The sequence below is a fragment of the Papio anubis genome, chromosome X, assembly GCF_008728515.1.
Source record: "Papio anubis isolate 15944 chromosome X, Panubis1.0, whole genome shotgun sequence".
In the NCBI taxonomy this organism is placed as follows: domain Eukaryota; kingdom Metazoa; phylum Chordata; class Mammalia; order Primates; family Cercopithecidae; genus Papio; species Papio anubis.
The window spans coordinates 74,134,334-74,157,469 of NC_044996.1; the positions used below are offsets into that span (position 1 = coordinate 74,134,334).

Here is a 23,136-nt window from a genome sequence, read left to right on the forward strand (position 1 = left end):
CCTGAAAAACTCAAGAGTTGAAAGTGGTCACCTCTGGGGAGTGGGAATCTTGAATGGGAGGAATGGGCTGGGGCTTTTTTGTTACAAGCCTTGACTTTTTAAATTATGATCATGTGTAACTGATAGACATAAAAGTTGGAATAAAAGCACTAGCACAATGTCTGCCATAAAGTAGGACCTTGATAAAGAAAAGACATTTATCTAATTGTCCCATCTCTCCACTGCTGCTGCCCCACTTCTCGCATTCAGCAATGTAGATATCTGATCCGTTCCTCAAGTTTCTATTCTCACCCTTCCTAACAAAGTATGACAGGAAAAAATAAATCACGGTTTCAGTGGACACTTTTATTGTTTATTTAATGGATTATCAATTTTGTCTCCCTACCTACAAATGGAATTTCATCTTGTTTCCATGCTGAGTAGTGAAACAGTGACAAAGCTAATCATAATAGCCTACATCAAAAGAGAACTAAGCTAACACAGCTCACTTGGTTTTAACAGGCAAAATATAAATATATGCACTCTAGAATGCACAATGTTTAGTCACTAAGAAATTCAAATGGGATCTTGAAGAATGTAGGCAAATCCAGGGTGCAGTAAAGATGAGCTGAGATGCTGTGCAACTGTTTAAGGGTTCCTGGCACTGCATCTCTTGGCCACTAGCTGAACCTTGACATGGAAGGTTTTAGCTAATGCCAACTGGAGTTGCAGAAAATGCTAAATTGACTTAGGGGCTGTGCACAGGAACTAAAAGGCAGGAAAGTACTAAATATTGCTGAGAGCATCCACCCCAGGAAGGACTTTACCTGTTTTTGAGAGAGCACACATACATAGACAACATTACTATAGTGCCCAGTAAGCCAGATCTCCCCCACTTTATCCTCCCAATAACATGCCAGCTCTTTTTTAGGATATATGGCCAGGAGTTGGCCAACTTTTACATTTTGGATTCCAGGTCTACTAGACCATAACTCTCAGAACAAATTTCTATCTGTCCCTCTCCGCCTCAGCGGATGCCAGAAGCTTTATCTGAAGTTCCTCTGTACTGCCCAGCTAGTAATGACTGCTAATGACAACACTACCTACTAACTTTCTCCACTCCATTCTACCCACCTCTCACTACACAGTCCCGCCCTTCTCCCAAACAAGTCAAAAAACAGAAGAACCTCACCTTCCAGGAGCTCCAAACTGGCACCACCCCCAGTGCTCACATGGCTGACTTTATCCTCCGTGTTCCATTTGGCACAGCAAGTGGCAGTGTCTCCACCACCTGTTGAATGAAAGCCAGGTAAAAAGGGAAGAGAGAGAAAAGAAAAGAAAAAAAACGGATTGGCACCAAAACTGTAAGGCAGTGTGCTCTCCAATCCAAAAGGTAGCTGATAAACCCCAACTCTAACTTACCAAGAGGCTTCTCTGTAAATTATCTACCTGTTTAGTTCTTAAGATTTATCCAGAATAAAGAGACACAGAAGTTCTCCATTCCACCTTCCTCTGATCAGAATTCTGCCAGCTTATACTGGTAGTAGCTTTGTATAGTACCACTTACCTATGATGGTGATGCAGCCCCTAGAAGTGGCTTTCACCACCTCATCCATGAGGGCTTTGGTTCCCTGGGCAAAAGCTTCCCATTCAAATACCCCCACAGGACCATTCCACACAATCTGCTTAGCCCGAGTGACAGCCTCAGCATACTTCTTGCTGCTTTCAGGACCACAGTCCAAACCCTGAGGGGTAGAGGTGAGAGAAGATGAGCTATCAAGAAAAGCTACTTAAACACCACCTCCACCAAGAACAGAACTCAGGGCTGCACATCAAAGTTTCTTCTAGAACCAAATGGTACCCTTCAGTCTTTAAAATTATAAACCTGTTCATGCCCTTTGTACTAAAAAATTCTGCTGTATGGAAGATCAAGACTAAAGGAAAACCTCAAAAGTTATTTAATAAAGACATTCTTAGCCACACTATTTATGTTAGTGAAGACTAGATCAATGGTTCTCAACCAGGGTCAGTTCTGCCCCTTCACAATAGATAGGCATGTGGCAATGTCTAGAGATAGTGTTGTTGTTGCAACTTGGGAGGGTGCTACTGGCATCTAGTGGCCAAGGATGCTTTCAACAACCTTACAATTCAACAGTCCCCCACAAAAAAACAGATGTCAATAGTGTTGAGAATGACAGTGAACTAGATCAGTAGTACTCAAACTTTGCTATGCATGAGAATCACCAGGAGGGCTTATTCAAACACAGACTGTTGGGACCCACCCCCAGTTCCTGATTCAGTAGGTCTGGGGTGGGGCCCAAGAACTTGCATTTTTAACAAGTTCCAAAAATGATACTGATACTGCTGGTCTTAGGAACACACTTTGAGAAACACTGAACTAAATAATACATGAATGCCTGACAAAAGAAAAATAAGCAAACTAGCATGGTAAAAACATGATATAATTTTACACAGCAATCAAAATGATATTTAGAGCACCCTAAAATCAACTATATTAGTCTTTAATATACACTTACATTTCTCCCTGATTGTAATCAGTATACTTATTAATTTTTTCATATGAGAAAGTTTTCTTTTTTTTTTTTTTTTTTTTTTTTTTTGAGACTGAGTCTGGCTCTGTCGCCCAGGCTGGAGTGCAGTGGCCGGATCTCAGCTCACTGCAAGCTCCGCCTCCCGGGTTTACGCCATTCTCCGGCCTCAGCCTCCGGAGTAGCTGGGACCACAGGCGCCCGCCACCTCGCCCGGCTAGTTTTTTTGTATTTTTTAGTAGAGACGGGGTTTCACCGTGTTAGCCAGGATGGTCTCGATCTCCTGACCTTGTGATCCGCCCGTCTCAGCCTCCCAAAGTGCTGGGATTACAGGCTTGAGCCACCGCGCCCGGCTGAGAAAGTTTTCTTATATAGCTTTCTAGATAGCAACATAATCCAAAACAACCCAAACCTTGAAAGTACATGACACTATCTTCAGCACATAGTAAGTACTTAATACACATTAAACAGATGAAGAAAAAACAGATAAAACTAAAAATGGGCCAGGCACAGTGGCTCACGCCTGTAATCCCAGCACTTTGGGAGGCTGAAGCGGGTGGATCATGAGATCAAGAGATCAAGATCATCCTGACCAACATGGTGGAACCCCGTCTCTACGAAAAATACAAAAATTAGCTGGGCATGGTGGTGCACACCTCCCAGCTACTGGGGAGGGTGAGGCAGGAGAATTGCTTGAACCTGGGAGGCAGAGGTTGCAGTGAGCTGAGATCGTGCCATTGCACTCCAGCCTGCTGACACAGTGAGACTCCGACTCAAAAAAAAAAAAAAGGTTTTGCAACACATTACTGAAGGCCAGTAATCCAATAGCACTGCTTTTCTCCCATGGATTCTTCCATAATGAGGGACTCACTGCAACATTCAGAGCCCTCTCTGGCAGAGATCTCCTATAGAGATTGATAGAGATTGTTTTAAAATGCTTGTTGATCGGCTGAATCAATGAATGATTGATACCACAAAGTTTCTATTCACTCACACTACCAACCCACTCAAGTGACTCACCATCCAGCCAGCAGGTATGCCAGAAGCCACAGTGGCTTGGCCAGTCTTGGCATTCTCATCAAACTTGTCAGCAGTGACAAAGTCAACAGGCAAGGTAATCTTCACACCATTCTTCTCAGCTTTGGACATTAGGTCTTTGACAATCTTGGCTCCCTCTTCATCAAACAGAGAAGTGCCAATCTACATAGGGGAGCCAAAATGATGGAGGTCAGCATCTATACTAAGAACAAGACTGCCTCATAAAGCAGACAGGAACCAGACACAATACAGTATAAAGGAACAATGCAAAGACAAAAGACTTGCCAAAATAAATAAAAATGGGAGTTTACAGGGCTCATGTTAAAAGATTGTTTTCTTTTTACATTTATATAACCTGCTATTATCATGGAGAGCTATTTCACATCCACTTGGCATTGGTTTCCTACCTCCATGTTGTTGAGCACCTTAAGGAAGGTAAAAGCCATTCCGCCACCAATAATCATCTCGTTGACTTTGTCCAGCATATTATTGATCAACTGGATCTTGTCTGCAACTTTAGCTCTAGAAGAGAAAGCAAGAATCATCACTTAAAAAACAATGGACTAGAGAAGTGATATTACATAGAACCTGAGTTTCTATTTCAAGGCACAGGAACAAAGAAAGTCTCAAAGTGACAAAAGTACTGCCTAACTTTGCTCTATGTTTCTCCAACCCAAAAACTCAATCCATTTCTAAGAAATCCTTTTAAGGTATGGCTCCAGACATCAGTACCTCTTTTTAAAAATTCCTCACCCCAATTACCATCAGTACATTTTTTTTTTAATTCCACCTAGAAGCTGACGGACAACAGATTTAAATCCATATTCTTTGTTTAAGTAGGGCTCAGAAGACCTACTCTTATCTAAGGAAACTATGGGTTCCAAATCTATTTTGCACACTCCCCAACACACACACACACAATTCAGAGCATCAAGGTTGCTAATTGTGTCTAAGCACGATTGCTAACTGTGGGATCCTGGAGACACTCAGAATTATCCTAACCTTAGAGCAGGGATCAGACTGTATACTAAATAAATATATACTGAACAAAAATAGATATTCCTGAAGTCATACCCTATGCTCAGTTGCTGGGACATTTTTTTTCTCTGTCTTTTCAACATAAAGTCTCCCTCTGTTGCCGAGGCTAGAGTGCAGTGGTACAATCATAGCTCACTGTAACCTGGAACTCCTAGGCTAAAGTAATCCTCTTGTAGCTTCAGCCTCTCAAGTAGCTGTGACTACAGGCATACAACACTACCCCTGGATAATTTTTCTTTTTAAATTTTTTTGTAGAGACAAGATCTCACTATGTTGCCCAGGCTAGTCTCAAACTCCTGAGCTCAAGTGATCCTCCTGTATTGGCCTTCCAAAGCACTAGGGTTACATGCCTAAGCCACCATGCCCAGCCGGGATATTTTCATTATGGCATTTATTTTTGTTGGATCACCCAATTCAACACATTTACTGGGCACCTACTCTGTGCCAAGCACTATTCTAGGTCTTTGAGAAACATCAGAGGGCAAAGGCAACAGAAAGAACCCTACCCTTTGGGAGTTTATTTTCTAGTAGATGGAAATAAGATAAACACAAATTTATCTTTCATCTCCCTATGAGACAAAAAAGATCCAAACTAAAGAGAAACAAAGTAATAGCTTGCCTTCCATAAATATTCCCATATAACTAAATCCCACTTACATGGACAAATCACCTTGCGTCTGTTTCTTTCTTCATTCAATAAACAAGATAATGCCTATCCGGTGAGAGACCCTATGCTAGGATTTGTGAAAAGGAGGTATGAAACAACAGTGATGTGGGTGAACGGATGGCAAGAAACTATTTACTATTTATTTCAGTTGTAAAGATTGGTTACCACCAAGGATAAAGATAGATTGTTTTAAATACACACACATACACACATACACACACACACACACACACACGGAAGAAAGCAGTTAGAAAGGAGTTCAATTTCTTCTAAAGAATAGCTTACAGCTCGAATGCCTGTTTCATCAACAAATCAACAAAATGAAAATAATAAATAGGGGATTATTACAAGAGATACCTAACAGCCAAAGGCAATGCATGGACTTCATCTGAATCCTTATTCAAACAAACCAACTGTAAAAAGACACTTCTGAGATGATCAAGAACATCTGAATACAGACTGGGTATTAGATGATAGTAACAAAACTGCTAAATTTGTTAGGTATAATATGGTGATTATTTAAAAGAAATCTGCTTATCAGTTACAAGAGGTATACAGGAGTATTACAGGTTGAGGATCCCTATTCCAAAAATCTGAAATCCTCCAAGATCAAAACTGTTTGAGCTCAAAGGAAATATCATTGGAACATTTCAGATTTCATATTTTCAGATTAGGATCCTCAACTAGTAAGTACCATGCAAATATTCCAAAATCCAAAAATAAATCTGAAATCCAAAACACTTATGGTCCCAAGCATTTCAGATAAGAGATACTCAAACCTACATAAGTGAAAGTATATGATGTCTAAGGCTAACTTAAAAACATTACAGGCACAAGCTCACACCTGTAATCTCAACACTTTGGGAGACCAAGGCAGTCAGATCGCCTGAGCCCAGGAGTTTGAGACCAGCCTGGGCAACATAGTGAGACCCTGTCTCTACAAAAAAAATTCAAAAATTAGCCGGGCATGGTGATGCATGCCTGTAGTCCCAGCTACTCGGGAGGTTGAGGTGGGAGGATCGCTTGAGCCCAGAAGGTCAAAGCTGCAGTGAGCTGTGATCATGCCACTGCACTTCAGCCTGGGCAGCAGAAAAAAAAAAAAGAGAGAGAGAGAGAGAGAGATACACACATACATACATATTTATATCACTTGTATTCACTTTGTCAGTAATAAATACATATATATGTGTGTGTGTATATATATGTGTATATACATTCCTGACAAAACAGAGTTAGGACATAAAAGAAACAAGATTAGCAAAAATGTCAATTAATTGTTGAAACAGGGTAATGGGTACCTGGGAGTTTACTATACTATTCTCTCAACTTCTGTACATATGAGTGTTTATTACAATAAAGCTTGTTTAATAAAAAATAAAAGTTTTCCCAAAAACTGTTAATGGCCTAGGAAAACTACACTGCAAGAAAGGTGGTAAAAAAATCTCATATCCACTTCCCCATAACAGCTATTTCAGTCTGAACCTAAAAACCTAACCATAAGGTGGCACTAGGTGGCACTCACTCCCATATTCCAGGTCTACAGAAAGTTGGAGAACAAAGCCCAGGAATATATATCTTTTTCCAAGAACAAGACACAACAACCTGTATCTACGTGAGTTATTTTTAAGACTCTGAAACTGGGCTCATAACGCCTAGAGAGCAACTGTATTAGCCCATTTTCACAATGCTATAAAGAACTACCTGAGACTTGGTAATTTATAAAGAAAGGTTTAATTGACTCACAGTTCCCCATGGCTGGAAAGGCCTCAGGAAATTTACAATCATGGCAGAAGGCAAAGGGGAAGCAAGTTATCTTACTACTGGCAAAAGAGAGGCAAGCGAGGGGGGAACTGCCAAACACTTTTAAACCATCAAATCTAGTGAGAACTCACTATCACAAGAACAGTAATGGGGGGAACCGCCCCCAGGATCCAATCACCAGGTCCCTCCCACAACACATGGGGATTATAATTCAAGATGAGATTTGGCTGGAGACACAGAGCCAAATGGTATAAGCAACTATACTACCTGAAATTGACACCCAACTCCAGAGTCAATTTTCATCAGGAAATAGTATGTTCACTCCCCTGGGGGAAAAAACTCTGCTCATAGAAGGGTAATGGGCCTCCAGCCATAAAGAGGCTGTTACCTAGATCACCACACCAAGTCACAGGAAGTTGTCTTATCCAAGCAGTGCTGGCTCTCTATCCCTGCTTTATCACCTAAAATTTATCCTCCTCTCAACCCTCAATTCTGAAATTTCTATTTTTAACTAAGCCATTAGAAAATCATTATCTACTTGCTGCCTTACCCTATAGGAGAAAAAATAAAATAGGTATGTAATCTGGAGAAATTAGGTCTAAATTATATATTAAACACATATGAAGAGGTTTTCATAGTTATACCCTGCCAGGTTGTATGTATGTAAAAGGCTCAAGCACTTCAAAATTGCTAGATGAGCACCTATAGTGGATCTTTCCCATTCTTCCCTGCAGAGCCATCTTCTATCCTTCTCTACCCTGTTGTGTCACAGGAGGCGGATCTGCATGGACTACATCAAGGAGTTTTCTTGCCCTCTGGTTTCCATTTGGGTTTCAGCCAAATTGAGGTAGGAGGGAGTGCAGCAGCAGGAGACTGAAAGATTAGAGTATTTATTGCCCTCACTCCCCCTCCCTACCAGATCTTGTGTCCTTTGACCAAAGGCTACAGTTCCCATCGGATAGCTCTCTCCACACCAACTGTCCTCTCTGAATTCTGATAACCATTCCCCTCCATTTGTCCCTTCAGGCCTAGAGATGGTGATGCCTGTTGCTAGCCCCAAATTACTGTACTGTCCCTTTGCGGTTTCCCTGAACCCTACCCACACCTCTGTATTTTATTTATTTATTTATTCATTCATTGATTCATTCACTCATTTTGAAACAAGGTCTTGCTCTGTCACCCAGGCTGAAGTGCAGTGGCTTGATCACAGTGCACTGCAGCCGCTACCTCCCAGGCTCAAGTGATCCTCCCACTTCAGCCTCTCTGGTAGCTGGGACCACAGGTGCATACCACCACCGCCCAGCTAATTTTTTTTGTAGACATGGGGTCTCACTTTGTTGCCTGGGCCTGTCTCAAACTCCTGGGCTCAAGCGATCTTCCTGCCTGGGCCCTCTCAAAGTGCTGGGATTACAGGTGTGAGCCACCATGCCCAGCCTGTAGTTCCTTTATTAAATTCTCCTCAGTTACCCAGTGTGACTGAGCTGTATGGCAATAAACCACCCAAGTTATGGCCTACTACCAGGCAAACAATACTTAAAGCATGATCTTAAAGAGTTCTTCATACCCGCCCAGGATGGCCAGGAAAGGTCGCTCTGGGCTCTCCAAGGCCTTGGCAAAGTAGTTCAGCTCCTTCTTCATCAAAAATCCTCCAGCCTTCTGTGGCAGATTGACTCCTACCATGGAGCTAGAAAAGATCAAAGACATTCAAATTCTAGTCAATCCCTATTATTCCTCCTAGTCCTAGAGGCCAGCTCCTTATCACTAAAACAGTTCTACTTTTGGACTGCAAGAAATCATGGTTTTCATCCCTACATTGCAACAAAAAACACTTAGGTACAAGATAAGATTTTTAACTAATAGTGCAAGGTCAAGGGGAAAGAGCAAAAAGTATTGAACTTAGGTAGAATTTAAGATACCCAGTTAACACTCTTCAGCAGGCCAAAGGGCAAATCACAGATAAGTAATTGGCCGGTTGATGATAGCAGAAGAGGATTCCTCAATTTGCTTCCTACTGACAGCATGAGAGTCTGATCTTATAACGTTCATAAAAGGATAACTCTGTACAAAGTATCTAAGGAGAGAAAGAGCAACCTCTTCCTGAAACTCCACAAAAGGCTCTACAGTCACCAACATTTTTTTACCTTTATTTCCTCTTTGGATGAGAGCTACTCAACAAGAGCCACAGTGGCAGTTCCAATTAGAGAAGCTGAAAGGATTACAGTATAATACAGGACTCTCCAAAAGCAACTCAGAGCTTGGGCTACTCAAGTAAACAGGAATGCTGTTCTTAATGTGGTAGTCAACAAGGTTCTTGGTACCTGTGGGCTCTGTGAGCAGTGCCAAAAGCATCATTGACGTAGACATCCCCTAGCTTGGAAAGTGAAGCTCGGAAAGCTTCTATTTTGGCTGGCTCGGCTTTAACCTATAGAGAAAAACAAAAACAGAAAATGTGATGGCTCCAAAGACAACTATAAAAGCATTTCATACACCAAGAGTCCTCTTAAACATCTCTAAAGACCCTGAGTAGGTGGGACAGTGATTTTTTACAACCAGCAGTAGGATGTGTTCTTTCTTCCAAATATTCCAGGTACTTTGGTCATTTCTGCATGTTTCTACTCTCCCTTAACTTCCCTCAAATTGCAAACCTAATATTCCTGAACAATGGCTTAACCTCTAATCACATGAAGTTAACAACATCCCACTAGCCTCTCCCCAGCCTTCAGCTCAAGGTTCTGATTATCCTTCCCTCTCCTTGACTTAGTTCCTCATTTTAAACATTCTCCTTGTGATAGTATCATACTTGACTCAAGCTGCTGGCTACCAAGGCCTTTCTGCGAAGTGAAAGGGGCTCTCACACATATTCCTTATAAAAGCAACAAGGGCAAGCTGGGACAGAGAAGGCAGATGGAAACATGACAACAGAAAAGGACTTCAGAAACACTTTACATTGACAAAGAGGTATTTTATGGTCTTCTCTGGAAGCTGGGCATCTGAGAACACAAGAAATACACTTCTACAAAAAGAGAGAGGAAGAAAATGTAGAAGTTAAACATAGAGCTTTGAAATGTCAGCTTGCCATCAAGGGATACCCCAAAAGGGACAGAAAGCAAGATGGGAGGATAAGCAAAACAGAGAGTCTCTGGCAGGAGATTAAGCAAAGATGCACAGGAAGCAAGCCGGAAGAAAGGAGACATGACACAGAAGAGTACAAAGCACAAAGCGGATGTTCATTTTAGTCACTGCCCACTCCTATGCTCCTATGTATCAAGGAGTCCATTTTTTATGGACTGCCATAAAAAATGGGGCTTTTCCCTAAATACCCAAAGAATTGCTGAGGCACTAATGCTAAAATTGAAGATTGTGGCACTCCCATAACCTCTCTAGAATAGAATAACATCTGCCACTAGTGATTGGAAGATGACACATGTAGTAATGATAACAATGCTCAAATGTAAGGAGACCTGAGTTCTATGTCCAGCTCTGACACTAATTCATTGTGTAACCTTTGGGAAGTTGCTCTCTCTGAAATTTTCCCTTCTGTCAAAAAGGCATAACAACCCCTCCGTTTAAGAACTATTTAAGGAGGCCAGGGGCAGTAGCTCACACCTATAATCCCAACACTTTGGGAGGCCAACATGGGAGGATCACTTAAGCCCAGGAGTTTGAGATGAGCCTGGGCAACATAGCAAGACCCCGTCTCTACCAGGAAAAAAAAAAAGTAAAAGTCAGTTGGGCATGGTGGTATGTGCCTGTAGTCCTAGCTTCTTGTGAGGATGAAGCAGGAGGATCACTTCAGCCCACAAGTTTGAGGCTGCAATGAGTTAGGATCATGCCACTGCACTCCACCATGGGAAACAGAACAAGACCCTGTCTCTTTAAAAAGATATTTAAGGAAAAACGGGGTAAACTGAAAGCTCTTCATGAATAAAGGTGCCATGGAAATAAACAGTATCAATCAGAACTCATTTCTCATTTACTGATCTGCAAATAACTAGAAGAAAGAGAAGGCCCTTAAAAGATCAATGTGGGCACTTTGGATAAAGGGAAAATGTTTATGTCCTCATGTCCTCACTTTGTTTTTGTGGTTTTTTTGAGACAGAGTCTTGCCCTGTCGCCCAGGCTGGAATGCAGTGGCGCAAACTCAGCTCACTGCAACCTCCACCTCCTCGGTTCAACCAATTCTCCTGCCTCAGCCTCCCGAGTAGCTGGGATTACAGGCAATTGCCACCATGCCCAACTTTTTTGTATTTTTAGTAGAAACGGAGCTTCACCATGTTGGCCAGGCTGGTCTCGAACTCCTGACCTCATGATCCACCCACCTCAGCCTCCCAAAGTGCTGGTACAGGTGTGAGGCACCGTGCCCAGCCTCACTTTGTTTTTTTAATCCATTTTGAACTTGGGACTGACTCCTGAAATTTCAGGTATTAAAAGCCATTGGATAGTGAATGTCAAGTCAATTAAATAAAACAGTCATAGACTAGCACAGTCAGCTCATCATTTCCTAAATAAAAAGTTTTGCTTCAATTTGCCCGTTGTTTCCTGCCACTTCTAAGCCCTAGAGTTCATGCATCATGAATTCCAGTTTAAAAGGACACCAAATTTTAGGTCAGCATTTGACTCCTAATACTGTAGCAAGACCATGCCAAAAGCAGGATAAGGCAAGACCAGCACCTTTGGTGCTAAAAAAAGAAACTGCTTGAAAGCAGGCACTCCCAATGACCTTAAGAAATGTGAGAAGCCAAAGGAGACTGAGATACTAGACACAGAGCATCTTGTTCTCTGAGACACTAAAGACCAGAATAGTGGAAAGTACTAAAAAATGCCTTCAGCTTCCTTTCTAGCCAATGGGCAAATTCAAAATCATCTGCAAAGAGACAGTTTTATCACTGAATATTTGAATTCCGGTTGTCAGTTCACAGTAATCTGTTTGGTGAGTTATCTAGGCTGCTTTTGCACAACATCGGCAGAGATGAGTAGTTCCAACAGAGACTATATGCAGACGGAAGTGACTGCACAACACAGAAAGCCTAAAATATTAACTATCTGGCCATTTACAGAAAAAGTTTGCTGACTGAATGGGCTGAGCTCTAAAGCCCACCAACAGCACCACTGCCTCTAACTTTAATCATATGACTGCCTTTCAGAAACTAAAGTTTTTTTTTTTTTGAGCCTTAGTTTCTTTATGAAATAAGGTGATACCTGTACCTCTTTATCTTAAAGAGATTTAAAGGAACATGGTTTATACGTCTTAAGAAAATGCCTTAAATCCAAGGTGACATCATCATGACCATCATATTCACTTTTGAATACTCTTCCACAACAAAGGTGTTCACATATTTTTCAAACATATTTAAACACCACGTGAACATGAAGGAGGGCTTCTGGGATGCTGGTAATATTCTATCCCTTGACCTAGGTGGTGGTTACACAAGTGTGTTTACTTTGAGATACTCCATCAAGCTGTGCATTGTATACTTCAATAAAAGGTGTCTAAGGAAAAATAAATGAGCTTTCTCTATTCTTCAACCACAGTCTCTTACAGACTCAGGCCCTCATCCCCAATAATGTCAAAATCACAGGTCCTACTTTGTTCCCAGAAGCATCTTTTCCCTTCCCTTCTTCCTCTACATGAAAGCGGAGGTTCTCCAGCAGGATGACAGACCCAGCAGCTGGGTTGGCACAGGCTTTCTCCACTTCTGGGCCTACACAGTCCTTCAAGAACAGAACATCCCTGAGGAGAGGAAGAAATGAAGACACTTGAGCAGTCTGAAAGTTAAGAACCAGTAACAACGTGCTTGACAACCTCCCCCACCACAAAGTCTACCAGCACCAGAGCCTGGCACTTACTTGCCCAGCAGAGACTTGAGTTCTACAGCAACTGGCTCTAAGGAGTACTTGTCAGGCATAGGGACACCATCAGGCCGGCCTAAGTGGCTCATAAGGACTACCGACTTGGCTCCATTGTCCAAGCAGAATTTGATGCTTGGGACAGCAGCCTTAATCCTGCAACCAAAAAGAGACAACAAACAGAAAGAAGTTAGTCCTAGAAATTAGTGGGAACTACTTTATTGATAACCTCATAAAGCATAAAGTTCCTTTTCTTCTCCAAGTTCCTTCAAATCTACTTATCAGTAATTCAGTGGTGGTCCTTAGGGGAAGAAGTTAAATACAATGCCAACCCTCCACCTAGGATTGTACAATCTCATTATGTATCTGCCCCTTTCACAGAAAACAGTTAACACAGCAGGCCTGAGGCTGCTATCTACAGAAGGGCCTGTTTGCAAGATTGGATCCTGGCTGGTATCTGGGAACTTGGCTTTCAAAGTTAACTGACAAGTGACAAGACCGACAAGGGCTATTCACTCTTCCTAGACTGTCTATACAAACATGGTGATTTATGCTGAACACCTGCCCCACTCTAGAAGTCTAGTTTTTGTTTTTTTTTTTTTTTTTGAGACAGGGTCTCACTCTGTCACCCAGCAGGCTGGAGTGGAGAGGCACAATCTCGGCTCACTGCAGCTTCAACCTCCCCGGGGGCTCAGGTGATCTTCCCACCTCAGCCTCCCAAGTCGCTGGAATTACAGGAATGCACCACCATGCCCAGCTAATTTTTGTATTTTTTGTAGGGGTTTTGCCATGTTGTCCAGGCTGGTCTTGAACTCCTGGGCTCGAGTTATCTGCCGGCCTCAGCCTCCCAAACTGCTGGGAATACAGGCATGAGCCACCACACCCAGCCAAAGTTTGGAATTTTGGTAGTTGCTAGGCAGAGGATACCTACATGACCAGTTTCCAACAAAAATCTTGGGATCTGAGTCTCTAGCAGGCTTCTCCAGGCAGAAACATTGCAGACAATTACTGCATTTTTCACAGCTGAAGAAAAACACTTGATGTGTCCCCTCACGGGAAACTGGAAGCCCATGGATTTCTCTAGACAGCCCCATGGTCTTTTCCTCTTCCTAATCTTGTCATGCATTCTTTCACTGTAATACACTTCAGCCATGAGAACAACTCTGAATCCTAGTAAATCATCATGAGATATGTGGGTGGTCCTGGGGGACCCCTGAACACACTCTTCTTATATGACTATGGAAAATACATAAAATTCTCAAATCTTGAAACCATCAAAGGAAATTTGGGGAAAAATCAAAAACATGTAGTAACTTTTCTGCACCTATTATATTAATAGATACTAAGTCACTTTTTTATGTAGGAAAAAATAATTGCACTGTACAGAGCTTGGTTTCCATAATGTATCACGTTTATTCCATTATAAATTAACCAAAAAATTAACTCCCTTTAGACATTTAAAAGTTTTGTTACAAACCTGCTACTAACTTGCCATTTTGCCAGTTTATAAGAAATTAAAATTGATAAAGAAAAGCATTTATTTATTCACCAAATAGTTACTGAATGCTTCTTTTGTGCCAGGCATCATTCCAGGTTCTGAGAATGAAACGGAAAACTTTTTTAAAAAGTCTATGTTCTCATGGAAGTGAAATTCTAATGGAGAGAGACAATAAACATGTACGTATGTGTGTGTACATGTAATACATCAGATGGTGAGATACAGAAAAAAACACACCATTGTTCCTCATTTTTGTCTCCCTACTTTTGAGGACAAAAATAATCGGAGAACAATGGTAGAGGAGATTTTTAGATAAGATGGCCAGGGACAGTGTGATAAGATGACATCTGAGCAAAGAATGGAATGATTAAAAAAGTTGTATTTCTAAAATATCTTATGCTATTAATATTTAACAGATATAAGGGATGTGCTTGGCAAAATGACAGGCTCTATTCTGGGACGAATACCTGAAAATGTTCTGGGTCTAGACCTGCACCATCCAATATGACAGTCATTTAAGTCTGTGTGTCTGTTGAGTACCAGATATATAACTAGATCAAATTGAGATGTGCTGTAAGTATAAAAACACATGCCAGATCTTAAAGACTTAGTACCAAAAAAGTTAAATGTCCCTTTAATTTAATTAATACAATTTGGCTCACATTATATTTCTATTAGATGCCACTGGTCTACATCATCGGAAAGCACCTTGCCAGTACAACCCTTCATTTAAAATTTAAAATAGGCTGAGCACAGTAGCTCACGCCTGTAATCCCAGCACTTTGAGAGGCCAAGGTGGGCAGGGTCCAGGAATTCAAGGCCAGCCTGGGCAACATGGCAAAACCCTGTCTCTACAAAAAAAAAAAAATACAAAAAAGTAGCCAGGTGTGGTGGCCCACACCTGTGGTCCCAGCTCCCTGGGAGGCTGAGATGGGAGGATCACTTGAGCCCAGGAGGCAGAGATTGCAGTGAGCCAAGATCGTGCCATTGCACTCCAGCCTGGGCGACAGAACAAGGCCCTGTCTCAAAAAAAAAAAAAAAAATTAAATAAAAACCTTCTTGATGGATACCCCATTTAACCTGATGTGATTATTATGTACTGCATGCTTGTATCAAAATATCTCATGTAACCCATATATATATATATATTCTACTAAAATCAAAACTTAAAAAGTAAAGACAAAAATAAATAAAGACTTTTTACAATCTAGTCAAAAGCAAGAACAGTACTCTCACTTAAAATTTCTGTTTCTGAATCTAGGATCCAAGACATTGGAGCAGCTAAACTGACTGAAAATGTACTTCCGAAGTCTTTCCTGTTTGTTTTTTGGAAGCAAAAACAGATGAAAATTCTCAAAAATTGACTTTATCTGAGCCATCTGGAATGAGGGCTTGTAAAACTACACATAACCTTAATAACTACTGGTACTTTTAAAATCCTTCTCTTACATAGTTCTTAATTTGCAAGAGAAGCCAAGTAACTGTAAACTTTTATATTCTTTTTATTTTTGTGTGTTTTATAGAGATGATGTCTCACTATGTTGGCCAGGCTGTTCTCGAACTACTGGCCTCAAGCAATCCTCCTGCCTCGGCCTTCCAAAGTGCTGGGATTACAGGTGTGAGCCACCGCACCCAGCCAGCTTTTATATTCTTTAAAAATGAATACCTCTGCCAGGTGTGGTGGCTCACACCTGTGGTCCCAGCACTTTAGGAAGCCAAGACAGGAGGATCACTTGAGTCCAGGAGTTTGAGAACAAGCCTAGGCAACACAGTGAGACCCCATCTCTACAAAAACATATTGTTTTAATTTAACCAGGCGTAGTGGCATGCATCTGTTTTCCCAGCTAGTCGGGAAGCTGAGGCCAGAGGATTGCTTGAGCCCAGAAGGTTAAGGCTGCAGTGAACCGTGATTACATCACTACACTCCAGTCTGGGTGACAGAGTGAGACCCTATCTCAAAAAAAGGAAAATGAACTCCAAATTCTTCTAATTTTCTTAAGATTTTGCTTACAGGGGCCGGGTGCGGTGGCTCAAGCCTGTAATCCCAGCACTTTGGGAGGCCAAGGCGGGTGGATCACGAGGTCAGGAGATCGAGACCATCCTGGCTAACACGGTGAAACCCCGTCTCTACTAAAAATACAAAAAACTAGCCGGGCGAGGTGGCGGGCGTCTGTAGTCCCAGCTACTCGGGAGGCTGAGGCGGCAGAATGGCGTAAACCTGGGAGGCGGAGCTTGCAGTGAGCTGAGATCCGGCCACTGCACTCCAGCCTGGGCGACAGAGCGAGACTCCGTCTCAAAAAAAAAAAAAAAAGATTTTTGCTTACATTTGTATATTCTTACACTTTCTTAAGATTTTGCTTACATTTGTATATTCTCATAAATAAGAAAGCAGATCAGATAGTGGGTTGATAGAAAGCCAAAATCACATGTCTCAAGTTGCTACAGTTCCATAACACAATATGAAAGGAAAAACGTTTCATCCTATGTACCCACACATTTAAACCCAGCCCAAGGCTTAGCAGGGACCTTACCTCTGGTTGTTTGTTATCTGGTTGTTCTTCATAGGAACATTGAAGTCGACTCTAAAAAAGAAAGATTCAAGACCATGATCAACTTATTGTTCCATCAAAGATTAGGAGATGCACTTTTAATGAACCAGTTAAATAAGTCGGAAATTCAAATCTCATCTTAAAAATAATCAGTGGCATTAAAAGTTAAAATAGTCGTTAGTCATGGGGAGGATGGAGGGAGTGGTGACTGGGATAGGACACCAGAGGCTTTGGGGTTCTGGTAATGTTCTATCTCTTAACCTCAGTGATCATACAAATGTGCTCATTCTGTGGTAATTCTTTGAAATTGTGATTTGTGCCCTTTTAGGTATGTATTCATACTTTTAAAAGAATTTTTAAAAAATAAAACCTAACTTAAATCACAGGAACTAGCCCTGAAGATCTGGCAAGCTAAAGCCAGTTACATCTAAAAAGATATCTGTCTGGGTCTGGCACGATAGTATCTGGGTAGCAGCTGGAGGGGTGAGGAATAATAAGGAATGCATCTTGATCCTAATTCCCTTGATACTATTTCTGGGTCCTTGTGAAACTAACATGACTGGAGAAAAAAATTAACTGGAAAAATAAAACACACTAAGAGAAAAATCATTCTTTTTGGAGAAAGTCTGGGGCCTTAAGACTAGGGGTCCTTCAAGCAATACACACTAACATAAGACAGCCTCTTTCAAAAAGCCTGAGAAGAGAGGGTGGGACATGTGCCCCAGCCCACCTGACAAACAGGCAAATTAGAAGGGAAGTAATCAAGATGACACAAGATAATAATGCACTGCAGTCTCTCTTACCCAACAGATTACTGTGTTACCATTCTTAAGAACCAATTATTCTGAACTCCTTGGAACCTCAGCCTACTTCAATGTGAATGAAAACAATAATGTATAGTAGCTATATTCTGTGCCTACCATGATCATTTTTAAGTGATTTTTTTCTCATGGGGATGACAGTATCTACCTCGTAGTTATTGAGAGACTTAAGTCAGCCAGCAATTTGTAAAGTGCTTAGAAGTGTACCCGACACACAGTAAGTGCCATAAAAGTGTTAGTTGTTGTTATATGTTTCCCCAACATGTAATTCTGTGATTTGACAAGTACATCAACCACTACTAAAAACAGCTAGCTAGCATCACTTGCAAAGGGACTACAGCGAAGTATGACCTAATCAAGAAGACCGCTGCTATCCTTGATTATAAGCCTCCATCTTTTTCATCTGCCTTTTTAAATACCCCTTCCTCTCTAAGGCTAAGGCAATTACAAACTCCTACAGACATACTGAGAAGACCACCAATTTCCTATATCCACTAGGCCTGAACTCCAATGCACCTCACTGAAGAAACAGCCTTTCCAAAGGTAGGTTGAGGAAAAATAATTCTATATTAAAACATGTTTTAAAGTCTTCAAAATTAAAGACAGTAAGCCTCTGATGAAAGAAATACACTCTACTTTGCTTCAGGCCACTTGATTCTCTGTCTTCTTTAAATATCCTGAACAAGGTGCCTGCCAGCCTTAAAGTACATTCCAAAGAAGAGAGAGTATCCCATTACCATGGGTCATTTTGCCCCATGCAACCTCCCAGAAGGCCTATGCTCAAAAGGACTAATGGCAAAAGGATGGGCACAAGCCACTTCTTGCAGTGCTACTCTCTACCCCTGACCCTTACAGAGAGGAATATCTTTGGGCAGAGACACCTAAGAATCTGTCTCATCTACCCTAGCTGCCATGGTGTCAGCTTACTAATGAATTAGACTTGGTTTATACTCTCTCCTCAATGCCCTCTGGATTACCTCCCCTCATCTCCTACACTCAAACAGCTCTGCTTTTACTTCTCCTCTGAGGACTCCAACACAGAAACTGCTCTTGCCTACAGATTCTACTGGTTCCATTTTACATAAAATATGCACAATTTCCTTTTTTTTTTTTTTTTTTCGTTTCCTTATAACACTCCTGAGCTTTACTTCAGGCACAAAGTCAGTTATTACTACATAGCCATCAGAACGAAGAATAACTAAAATAAAAAATAATAGCACCACCAAGTGCTGGTAATGATGCAGAGAAACTCATTATTCACATACTGCTGGTAGAAATGTAAAATGCTGCAGCCACCTTGGAAAACAGTCTGGGGATACCTCAAAAGGATGTGGCCCAGCAATTCCACTCCTAGGTGTTTACCCATGAAAAATGACAGCATATGTCCATACCAAGACTTGTATACAAATGTTCACAGCAGCTTTATTTGTAATAGCCCCAAATCAGAAACAACCCTAATACCCTTCAATGATAGTTAAAGAAACTATGATACATCCATATCACGGACTACTACTCAAGAATACACAGGAATGAACTTTTGATACATGTGACAATGTGGATAAATTTTGAGGACATTATGCTAAGTGAAAAAAGTTAATCCCAAAAGGTTATACACCAAGTGATTCTATCTGTATAGTATTTTTGAAGTGACAAAATTTTAGAAACAGTGGATAGATCAGTAGTTACCAGGAGTTAGGAAACAGGTTGGTTATTATTATAAAGGGGTAGCAAGAAGGAGATCTTGGTGGTGATTGAATGAATAGTTCTGTATCTTGATTGTGGTGGTGGTTACACAAATCTATGCACGTAAAAATGGCATAGAACCATACACACTTTATACCAATGCAATTTCCTACTTTTGATATTGTACTATAATTAGGTAAGATGCATTCATTGGGGGAAAATGGGTGAACACAAGACCTCTCTAACTTCGTAACCTCCCAAGAATCTTTAATTATTTCAAAATAAAACATTAAAAATATACTGGTTTAGCTGGAATAAGAATATCAAGTCTCTATCCCCTGAAATCTCAGGTCCCAGGTCCAGTTCCATTAAAAACTCTCAAAGGAACCATGTCCTTCACTGCCCCACATGGAAAACTGGGATATTGTGGGTGTCTTAGAGACTTTTTCTCTGCTCTCAATTTTTTCCTGTTTCTCTTCCCACTACATCAAAGCAGTTTCTTTACAAGTTACAACAGGTTGGAGAAAACCAGTGAGGTTTAAAAAAAAAACAGGCAGGAGCAAGCAAAAAGGAAGTGCAAGCAAAGGATGACTGGCAACCTATGAGAGAAAGAAAGGAAATTACCACAAAAATAAGCAGAAGTGTATTCAAAGAGGGTGTAAAGTCAACTGGGGAGTCCTAAAAAACTGAGATGGAACCTGGTAATTAACAAGTCAGAGGTTTCTGGCTACCCCGTTTTCCTTCAACAAAACAATTTCCCTTGGCAATCCAAACCAGTGGACCAGAAGAGTCAGCAAATACCAGAGTTCACTTCTGCAGGACAAAGACGACAAATGAGGCAGCCACTACTCAACTCAGGAAGCCCCACTCCGGAAACACTGCCAGCAACCACCACGTTGAAACAAAAAAGAATTGAGCTGACACCACATGGCTGCCTAGGCACCTCCAAAAAAGTAGGCCTACAATGAAACTCTCTGTTCAAAAGAAACACATTAATAATCAGGGAACGATGTAACTTCCTGTCCTCAGCCTAAATAAGAAGGTATCCAGATTACAGGAGAAAAGTCTATTACAGGAGAAAGGTCTATTTCAACGTATCCTTGGTCATTGTCTCGAATATCTAGCTGATATTGTCTCGAATATCTAGCTGATCTAGAGGATCTAGCTGATAGCCAAGGAGACCCAAATTCTACTCCCAGCTCTGCCACCACCACCTTAGTAGTTCAGTGACCCTGAACAGGTCATTTTCCATCGGCAAAACATGACTAGCCAATCATTTCAAGGCTTTGGGTTGGTGTGTGCTAAAAGAAACTTTATTAGGTCCAGAAGGAGAAAAGTTAAGCAGCTCCTACAATCCCACCCCCAGCTAGCTTCTTCAAGCCAGTTTCCCTACAGAGAGAGGAAATAAAGCCCAAGACTGCAATTATAGGAAGGTTATCCGCATGATGTCCCACTCCTTGTCTTTTAGTTGGTCCATGCATCTGGAAGAATCAGCCTCGAACACAGGGGAGATGCAAGGAACTAATTAAAACCTAAAAGCTAGTTGCATGCCAATGTCCACCTGTCCTGTTTTTTACAGGGTCTATCCCCTTTTATTAGGATTATATGAGGGCCAGAAAGGGCACTCTTCTAGTACTAACATGGCTGTGATTCCTACTTTGTCCAGATTACAAAGGCCTATGCCATTTGGGGAAATGTGGAAATCAGGTATTTTTCATGGACATAAATTATTGGATTATTCTATCTCCACAGCAGGGCAGAGGTTACCTGCAAAGTAATACTGACCAAAGTGAAATTAGAGAGAAGGGGAGAGCTACATGTACTTTTAGAGTACCCATACACTTCCCTAACTCAAACGTGTCCTCGTATGTTTAAAGTTAGAGTAAAGGAAGATCTCCTACTGACTTATGTGTCTGTTAATATCCAACACAAGCCCTCATTTGAACCAGCCCAAATTGGAAAAGGGGCTAGATTACACCAGCCACATGCCTACCCATCAATCAACCACTTCCCAAAAAGGTCAAGGTTGCAAAATGCTATCAACAGAAACCTTTATGACCCCTCAAAAACACCACTCTTGGATCCTGTTAAGGTATATGAACAGTCAAGTCCATCAGTTACATACCGACTCATCCTCCTGCACCTTGCTCCTGGCATGCACAAATATACCACACGTGACAAAAAGGATAAAGGTAAAAGCTCCACACTATACCAACAATTCTGGCAGATAAGAGAGAAGCCCTGTTGGCAAGTGACCAGAGATCCACATGAGCAGAGTAAGAGACCCAAAGTGCACAAGGAACCTTCCCCCACTTTCAAAATTCTGCTTTTCTAGCCACACGTGGGGATGAGGTTGGAGGCCAGCAAGTATGAGCAGCCACACCCTGCTCTACCATTACCTAGTATGTCACAATCCTGATGCAAATCCTGTGCCCAAGAGTCCAACGATACCACGCTGCAGGGCAGCAGAGGCCTGTTACATAAGCTCTGCAGGGCCTCCTCCGGTGCGCCCCGCCCTACCCTCCCACCCCAATTCTTTAGGGGCGGGGGACTGGGGGGTCTACTCCTGAACAGTTAAATCAACATCCTCTTGGAAAGATATCCTTTTGTGCAGGGACCTGTGAGATGTGGGCCGTTTCTCATTTGTCTGCGACGGTCTAGGAGTGTGGGGGAAGGGAAATTAACAAAATGACCTTTCAAGGTCCCTTCCTTGAAGCCTAGAGATTTGCAGGATAAGCATTAAGTCTCATCTCGCCGACTGGGAGGTGGAGGCAACGGAACTGCATTTCACCAATAGGAAAAAGGATAAAATGGGTCCCAGCAGCAATCTCAGCCCTTCCTTAGTGGGACCCATCCCCGAAGGGGGTTTCGGCTGCTTTCTGGGCTGCAGAAAATGCGGCTAGAAACCACCAAACCCGTGAGCAGCCTCGCCCTCCAAGCCTAGGACCCGTGGGGCCCAGCCAAAAGCAAAAAGCGACGTAGAGCAGACGAGAGAACAAGTCGGCTCAGGCCAAAGAGGTTTGCGACAGAGCACAGAGGCCACGCGGGCAAACGTGCAGAATTACCTCATAACGACCCGCTTCCCTTTAACATCCAGTTTGTCCAGCGTCAGCTTATTAGAAAGCGACATTTTGGAAATACAGCTGGGAAGAGAGGTCGGTGATTCGGACAACCAGGGAGCCTACCGCAGACGTGCGCTCGGGAGACGAGAAGAATGCCGAACACCACGCGGGCAGGAACAGGCGCTGCACTGCCGCCCCACACCCCGCCTCCCGCACCGCCCCTTCCCGGCCGCTGCTCCCGGCGCGCCGTGCAGAGCAGCCGCTATTGGCCACGGCCCATCGCGGTCGGCGCGCTGCCATTGCTCCCTGGCGCTGTCCGTCTGCGAAGGTACTAGTGAGACGTGCGGCTTCCGTTTGTCACGTCCGGCACGCCGCGAACCGCAAAGAACCTTCCCGACTTAGGGGCGGAGCGGGAAGCGTCGCCGAGGGGCCCACAAGTGAAGCGGCGAAGATCCGGGTGACGCTACGAACGGACGTGAAGAATGTGCGAGACCCAAGGTCGGCGCCGCTGCGTTTCCCGGAAGCGCGCCCGGAGCAGCCGCAGCCCAGCGTAAGCCCAGGACTGCCTTGGAGAAGGCGCCACCCCCAATCCCGTGGAATTCGCAGCTGCCCTGCCAGGATTAATGCAAATACCACCTCCTTTT

General features: G+C 42.4%; 1 protein-coding gene across 1 annotated transcript; it reads right to left on the minus strand.

Moving 5' to 3' along the window:
* Positions 1–324: 324 nt before the first annotated feature.
* On the minus strand, positions 325–22,861 carry PGK1 (phosphoglycerate kinase 1). Its single transcript, XM_003917914.4, has 11 exons — positions 22,496–22,861; positions 16,909–16,959; positions 12,880–13,035; positions 12,619–12,763; positions 9,351–9,454; positions 8,597–8,716; positions 3,974–4,088; positions 3,549–3,728; positions 1,547–1,724; positions 1,172–1,270; positions 325–806 (listed from the first exon to the last, which is right to left on the minus strand). The coding sequence occupies exons 1-11, from the start codon at positions 22,558–22,560 to the stop codon at positions 766–768; spliced, it is 1,254 nt and encodes a 417-aa protein (XP_003917963.1). The 5' UTR covers positions 22,561–22,861; the 3' UTR covers positions 325–765.
* Between the last annotated feature and the right edge of the window lie 275 nt (positions 22,862–23,136).

Coding starts and splice junctions, on each gene's coding strand:
- PGK1 (XM_003917914.4), bottom strand. CDS start 22,560: ATGTCGCTTTCTAATAAGCTGACGCTGGACAAACTGGATGTTAAAGGG. Junction 13,036..16,908: donor CAGATAACAAACAACCAGAG/GTAAGGTCCCTG, acceptor TTTTGGTTGCAG/GATTAAGGCTGCTGTCCCAA. Junction 1,271..1,546: donor GGGCTGCATCACCATCATAG/GTAAGTGGTACT, acceptor TTCATTCAACAG/GTGGTGGAGACACTGCCACT.